The sequence below is a fragment of the Juglans microcarpa x Juglans regia genome, chromosome 4D, assembly GCF_004785595.1.
Source record: "Juglans microcarpa x Juglans regia isolate MS1-56 chromosome 4D, Jm3101_v1.0, whole genome shotgun sequence".
In the NCBI taxonomy this organism is placed as follows: Eukaryota; Viridiplantae; Streptophyta; class Magnoliopsida; order Fagales; family Juglandaceae; genus Juglans; species Juglans microcarpa x Juglans regia.
This window is the reverse complement of record NC_054600.1, coordinates 23,457,733-23,465,843: the sequence shown is the minus strand read 5'-3', so window position 1 is coordinate 23,465,843 and position 8,111 is coordinate 23,457,733. Positions and strand designations below refer to the sequence as shown.

Sequence of the window (8,111 nt, the reverse complement as noted above, 5' to 3'; positions counted from 1 at the left end):
TCTTAGAGTTTTGAATTGCAACAGAGGAAGACAAGCGCATAGAGAAAATAATGATGAAAAAAAGTTGTCGAGTGAGAGGATAAGAGACAAAAGAAAATTTGTGAGAAAACAAATGAGGACGAGGGAAATGACAAAAATGATAGCAAGCGAGAAAAGAGAGAGACTTTCAATTTTGAGAAAACGAATGAAGAGGAGGGAAACGACGTAGGGTTAAAATGCGACGTTGCACCATTAGGCCACTCAACTGCCTGTTATTTATGTTTGTTACAATATTAAATATAGATGTTAGAGTTCAGAGTCAGAGTTCAGAGCTGATATGGCCTCTGGACTCTAGCTCCGACTCTGAGTAGGGGAGTCGAAGTCTTGTTTGATTTCGAACGGAGTTGGAGTGGGTAGAGTTTTTACCCACCCCTAGTCAAAACAAAAACTCAAGAACTAAAAGAATCAGTTGGGATTTGTTTAGATTGAAAGAGCCTCTCATCTCATCTCATCTCATTATTACAAATTTTTCAAACTCCCACATAAAATACAATAAATAATTTAACTTTTCAAATCTCAAAATAAAAATAATATTAAAAATAATATTCAAACAATATTTTATTTAATTTTTAATTTTCATTTTATCTTTTCTCAACTCACTTTATAAACCTCTAGTGTTCTTTTCCAACCTCTTTACCCAAATCATGAGATATGTTTTGTTTGTTTGTTTTTTTGGTACTCGGTCAATTTATGTCCATGTCCGTATTGATTTGACGAAAATAGGTACCACGTGCTCCGTCCACAAAACACCAACTTCTCCAATCCGACATCGTTTTTTTGTCTCAACTGCTGCTCCTTTTTCCACATCACGCTTTCCTGGCATCCAAACGACCACAGAAAAGTAAACACTCCCCTAAACAAACACAAACAGCAGCACAACCAGAGAAAACGCAGAAAGATCCGATGTATCCGACGGCGATTCTCACCCTCTTCCTCCTCCTATCACCATTCTCCACCTCATCCCCCGTAGCCATCACCGACGATGGATCCTCTGCGTACAAGGCCCTCGTGGATTTCAACTTCCCCGTCGGTCTCCTCCCCAAGGGTGCCGTGGGCTACGAACTGGACCAAGCCTCTGGAAGATTCTACGCCTATCTGAACGGCTCGTGCGGTTACTCGCTCGAGGGATCGTATGAATTGAAATACAAGTCCACCATCAGTGGCTACATCTCTGAGAACAGGCTCTCGAGCCTGACTGGTATCAGCGTCAAGGTTTTGTTCTTGTGGCTGAATATCGTGGAGGTGGTTAGGAAAGGGGACGAGCTTGAGTTATCTGTAGGTATTGCATCGGCGTCTTTTCCTATTGATAATTTCTACGACTGCCCGCAGTGTGGCTGTGGATTTGATTGCGATAAGGGGCAAGTAAGGAAATTGAAATTGAACCGTTTTTTTTTCTTCCATTTGATCGGAATTTGGAACTCTAAAAGATGTTCTTTGTGGGATTTGGATGGCGTTTCTTATTTCGCATCAGACTAAAGGAAATGGGTTTATGTTATTTATTGCGAATGACGTTTTCTGAAATATAGTTTTATTGTTTACTGAAGATTGACTATTTTACTTGAAATATTGTGCTCCTTTTTTTGCCTTGTCATGAAATTTTATTTGCAGAGAACCAACGAAAGTGATAGATACTTCATATTCTTGTTCTTCGAAAAAATGTTGGCTGGGGGAGAGAACGTGTCATACCCGTGTGATAAAGATAATGATAGGTGGTATTTGAGATCCCACACTTCAGAATAAGAAGTTCTTGTTCTTTATAAGATTCTAATAGGGCTCTAATTGTATCATTTACTAGTCTTTTAGATTATAAGTCATGTGATTTGGACCTTCCATTCACATGTTACAAATAGTATCAGAGCCAGCCCCAATCAGAAATGTTACATACGACGGACTGGTCCGACGAGGACGTCGGAAATTTAAAGAGGTAGATTGTGATATCCCTTATGATAAGGATAAGGGTAGGTAGTGTATGGGATTCCACGTTACTTGGGAATGAGAAGTTCTTGTTTTTTATAAGGTTCTAATGGAATTCTAATTGTATTATCAACTAGTCATTTTGGAACGTTACAGAATGGAAAGGTGTTGAGGAGGTTGTTATCACGTTACTATGTTATGTGTGAACCTTGGTGTGACTCTCGCTACAGCTTGGGAGAATTAGGCGTATAGAAATTTATCCAAAAATTATTGAGCCGAATAGTTTTGTTGAATTTGATTTTGTATTCATAGTAGTTCCACTTGAAACACTGGTGAGAACTCAAACTGCCTTAAACATTTTCATTGCTTTCAACTGCCATTAGGATGGTGAAACATATGATCTGCTTTCACTCCTTAGCAACTAGCATTCACAGAACCCTTAGGAGAGATTTTTTTTTTTTTGATAGGTAGAACCTTTAGGAGAGATAAAGAGCGAAGAAAAAAAGGTTAAAAAATCCCGTATCAGGGAACAGCTATTAGTTTGAAGTTTCCGTGCTTCTTACTTCTTAGGTGTACAGGACCACAGGTAGCTTCTATCGAAGCTAATCCATATGCTATTTACCTGTTTCTAGCTTTTACAGAGTTACTTTGTTGATATATGATGTAAGAAGTCTTAGAGACCTGATATATTCCCCATGAAATGAGGGGGGGAAAAGATTTAGCCATGAGGAAATGATGATGAATGTTACAGCTGTTTGTAGATCAAGGAGCTCTGCATTATGTTAATGCTAGAAGCCTAGATGGTGTTGAACTGAATTTGACTCATATTGTAGAGCTGAAAATGTGTTAGTTCATCCGATCATACAGCTTAGATTAAAAGCCGCCTCCTTAGCAATCCACATTGTTGAATGGAGTTGTCTTCATTTAAAACTCAAAGCTTTGGTTTGAAATCCGGAGAAGTTTGAATTTTTTGGATGGAAGACATTAAATTGCTAGTTTTCTACTCATAAAGAAAGAATAGATGCAGCTAGAACCAAAAGTTTTTTTTTTTTCTTATATAAGTGCAGCTAGAACCAAAAGTGAGGTATCAGCCTTTGAGTTGCCGATATTATCTAACTACTGTATCAAATATGGGAAAAGTTGAATCTTATCTGAGCAAATAATGCTAGGGCTGCATGAGAATGAGATGAGATGAGATGAGATGAAAAATTCATGAATAGTAGTGAAATGATTTCAGTTATGATATTTTATGAGATTTTAGGAAATGACAAAGAAAAAATTGAATAAAAATATCATAAATTTAAAATATTATTAGAATATATTTTTTTTAATATTATTTTTGTTTTGAGATTTAAAAATGTTAAATTATTTTTTATGTTTTGTTTGAAAGTTTGGAAAAATTATAATGATTAGATGAAAAAATTAAAAATTTGAAATTGAAAAGTATATATTTGAATAGTATTTGGATGTTGAGATGAGATGAAATAAGATGTAATGAAAACATTTCAACATCCAAACAATCACTACAGAAATCGTTTGGATGAATGGCGTTTTGCTGGTTTTGCAAATAAGTGTGAAACAGTCGGCATGCATGGGAAAGAGACGGAGAATCAACGTTGCCATTGCTTCTGCTGCAAGCTGTGCCGTGGAGTCAGTCCATGGGCGATCCGGCAAATAATGGTCCTAACCAAAAAGGACATTGTTACAGCACTAGTGGTTGCATGTTGTGGTCTTGGTTTTAGCCACTGCACATTAGCCATTGCACTTCTTTACGAGAAATACTTTGGGCACAAAACAATTTTACAAAATTAACTTTACAAATTAGTCATTGCACATTAGTCATTGCACTTCTTTATGAGAAATGCTTTGGGCACAAAACAATTTTATAAAAGTAAATTTATAAATTAGTCTTTGTACTTCTTTATGCGAAATGATTTGGGCACAAAATAATTTTACAAAAATAAACTTATAAACTGATATGGCTTGATGTAGTACGTCAGATTGTTAATTTTACTTTTATTGTAAAGTAGATTTATAGTATCGCATGAAATTACATCAATTTGTAAATTTATTTTTATAAAATCTATTTATAGTTATAGCACTTCTTCTTTGATGATGGTTTTTCTTTGACTAATCAAAGAAAGAATGAATATAAATGCTTGGTTCATGAGACTATATTTAAATACATTTGCAAATCATTACCTAAGTATTGAATCTTAGGTTATGTTTGGGTAATGAGATGAGATAATACTTATATGAATAGTAGTAAAATAGTTTGAATTAAGATGTTTAATTGGATTTTGAAAAATGAGATAGAAAATGTTGAATAAAAATATTATAAAATTAAAATATTGTTTAAATATTACTTTTTAATATTACTTTTGTTTTGAGGTCTAAAAATTTGTATTTTGTTTATTTTGTTTAAAAGTTTGAAAAATTTGTAATGATTAGATAATAATTAAATGAAAAAATTAAAAATTTGAAATTAAAAAGTGTATATTTGAGTAGTATTTAGATGTTGAGATGAGATGTGATGGGATGTGATGAAAACATCTGAACATCCGAACAATCTCTTAGGCCTCGTTTATTTTTACAGATGAGATAAATTGATATTAAAATTAAAACGTTGAATAAAATATTATTAGAATATATTTTTTTAATATTATTTTTATTTTAGAATTTGAAAAAGATAAATTATTTATTTTATTTTATATAAAAATTTAAAAAAATTCTAATAATTAACTGAAATGAGTTAAAATTAATTAAAAAATTTCTTAAAAACAAGCAAGGCCTATTAGACCGGTAGAAGTAGTCGCAAAATGCAAGAGAATGATGTGGAACTTTCTCAATCACAATAGCCTAAACGTCAAAAGTCACAATCTTTTTATAAACAGAAAAGGTAGGTAATGTTAGGTGGTAACGGAGGGAAGACTCAAGGACTGGTAGGTTGGGACAGGCTGGGATTGGTGGGACCAGGAGATGACAAAGAAAAAAATGGATCATATTCGAACATAAACCTTTGCCGTTTAAGAACATGGTATTATATTCCAATAGTGTGTGACAAAACGAAACCATTGTCATGCATAGAGCATATATGTCATCAAAGTTTATGCTGTAGAAACGATGATGGAGGTGAAAGTGAAACACTTTCCGAAATGGCTTACCATCTTAATGGAATCTACCTGATCAGTATAGTATTTAAGATAAACACGTCTTGTTTGTTTTCATAAAAAAAATGAGATGAGTTGAGATTAAAATTAAAAGTTGAATAAAATATTATTAAAATATATTTTTTTAATATTATTTTTATTTTAAAATTTGAAAAAGTTGAATTGTTTATTTTATTTTTATATGAGAATTTAAAAAAATTGTAATGATTTGATGAGATGAGATTTAATAAGTTGAGATAAATTATGAAAACAAACAAGACCTTAATCATAGTCTATAGAATTCATTTGGATGGCGTTTTGCTAGTTTTGCAAATAAGAGTGTGAAGTAGGTTTGTTTTCTAAGGAAAACAGTCGGCATGCATGTGAAAGAGACAGAGAATCAACGTTGCCATTGCTTCTGCTGCAAGCTGTGCCGTGGAGTCAGTCCATGGGCGATCCTGCAAAAAATAGTCCTTCCTAAAAGGAAAAGTCTAAAGCCAGTCCGTTTCACGCACTCTCATTGCGCACTCCTTAGTTGGCATGCCAGTAGATTAAATGAAACGGTGCGGATAGTTGCTAGCGGGAGACGAATTGTAAAGAAACGGATGACATTTCAAACTAATTAAATAAATAAAATGCACCGTTTTCATCCTAACCCTAAATCAGACAGCTAGCCATTCCCACATTCCCACTCCATCTGCTCTCATCCATCCCGCGAACATGGCACTACCCAAATCCATCCATCTGCTCTTCTCAGGGCTGATTACAACCCCATTCCTCTCCACCTACCCCTAACCTTCCATACCTCTTACATTCCCATCCTTCCCCTTTCGATGGTGGCAATTCACAACCTCACGGTGATCCTCAAGAATCTACTAAACCACGCGAAATTCCTCCTCGTCAAACATACGCACCCGAATAGATTTGGCAACGAAGAGTACGATTCATTCGTGGGTTCTGAGCTCTGGGACCTACCTTCCACGCGGCTGAACCTTTTGGAAGGAGAATTCGAGTCCCAGATTGTCGTCGTAGGCGCCGAATCATGTTCAGAGAAGATCAAGCTGAGGAAACTTGATATCAATTTTGCTCTAGACTGACTATTTTTTTTCACAACGCGGTTTCTCTCTTTTTTTTCTCAATAAATTATGGTGTAATAAAATGTGAGATTGTTTGCATCTATATTAGTATTGAGTTCCGGTTTCAAAGTACATGGTTTTGTAGGCATTGGATCAAGTGGGGCTTGTGGTAACTGATGGGGGAGAATGGAAATTCTGGAAGTATGTGGAGGAACCTGAGTTTGGACGAGGTTTGCCTATTCATAATGTGTTTATTGCATGACAATTGGTGGCTGGGAAAAATCTACAAAGTTTGCTAATGCCTGCTTTGATATGTTTTTTTTCATACTGGTTTTCTGGTTAGATGTTACTCTTTGTGTATTCCTTGTATACTGGGGCTACTACTTTTGCGTCTTTAAACAAAAATCTTTGCTTATGTATAAAAAAAAAAAGTTCTGTTGTTTTGGTGACTGTTTTGAAATGCACCTTTAACCTCATTTCAGGAAGCTCGGGTGCTTGAATTTTAATTCCCAAATATTATTATTAATCAATTTTTCTACTCTCTTATAAATACTTATTTATTTAAATGCTTTCTGATCAATGGATGGTGAATGGAGAAATTTGCATTGGACTATTTGCATTAAGGGAAATTTGCTTTCACTTTGAGCAAATTTGACCTTTCTCTTTGGCACTAATGATTTGGTAGCACTTGGATCATGTAGATAATGGATGAGTTGCATGTCTAGTCTGGTCCTTGATCCACCATTGGCTGGAAGTTTGGATCATAGAGATCTTGAATAACAGAAACTTGTGCACCAGATATACAGGGGTTGTGGGTTTATGGACAGTTAGAGATTTGTCTGGTTGCATGAGAGAATGAAATATTTATTAACTATCAATTAGCTAATTTGATTAAAACCAGTTTGGTTGCTAATCTGATAAAAGAATAGTTGGCAGGTTAAGTGACAAATAAAAATCAGGCTACTTAGTTTTATGAAGGTTGACAAGACACCAACTCAATGTATCACATAATTCCACTAGTACTCAGTTATGTATTAGTTCACATGAAATCAGGCTACTTAGCATGTATGCATTTTATGTAGTAGTAGTACTATTAATAACTCATTTTCAATGCTAATCAGTTGCAATGCTATTGTCACTACTAGCTGCACATGTAAAGGCCTGCATTCTCTACCCTTTAAATTAAACATGCATATAGTTATATATTTGTAGCCTTGCCTAATTATAATATGGTCCCCTTAAGAAATTTAATTTTATAGGTTAGATTAGATCATTGACAACATCTATTATTATTTGATTCCACATGGTGAGGTCTTATTTTGCTTCAATATTATCTTTCTTCATTATGAACTTTATTTCAATATCGATATACCATCAATATTTTTCTGATAGACGGATGATAGTTCTATTTCTTGTCATTCCTGTTGACAGGTTGCAAAAGGGTACAAAGAAGGGGAGAGAGTTGGGTTTGCACTGAAAGAACAAAATGTAGCCCAATTTAAAGTTGTTACCACACCTAATAGCAACAGCAATGCAGCTCTTTTAATTTGCTGGGAAATAAGATGGACAATCTTGATCTGAAAGTTCAAATAATGCAATTAGAAGTGCTATTAAACAGACTGAAAGGGATCATAGCAGTTAACATTTCCCAACATTTGCCAAAGGCAACATGCAAGCATCCGGCGTGAATGCACACTTCTTCGTATCTATTGGACATCCTTTGTATTAATTTTGTTGTACTTGATACGATCACAGTAATAGACGTAGTCTTTGTAATGGACCTAGACTTTGTAATGGACATTGTCCCTGTAATGAAATGAATGTGGTCTTTGTAATGGAATATGTTTGTTGTTAGGAACATACCAGGTCTTTGTAATGGAATTGGTTTGTTGTTGGGAATATACCAAGTCTTTGTAATAGAATATGTTTGTTG

The 8,111-nt window shown here is 34.6% G+C and overlaps 1 protein-coding gene across 1 annotated transcript; it reads left to right on the top strand.

The window, feature by feature from the left end:
- The first annotated feature begins 816 nt into the window (after positions 1-816).
- Positions 817-1,582, top strand: LOC121260407. Its single transcript, XM_041162270.1, has one exon. The coding sequence runs from the start codon at positions 943-945 to the stop codon at positions 1,513-1,515; it is 573 nt and encodes a 190-aa protein (XP_041018204.1). The 5' UTR covers positions 817-942; the 3' UTR covers positions 1,516-1,582.
- The last annotated feature ends 6,529 nt before the right edge of the window (positions 1,583-8,111 follow it).

Excerpts from the sequence above, each read along its gene's own strand:
- LOC121260407 (XM_041162270.1), top strand. The coding sequence starts at position 943 with ATGTATCCGACGGCGATTCTCACCCTCTTCCTCCTCCTATCACCATTC.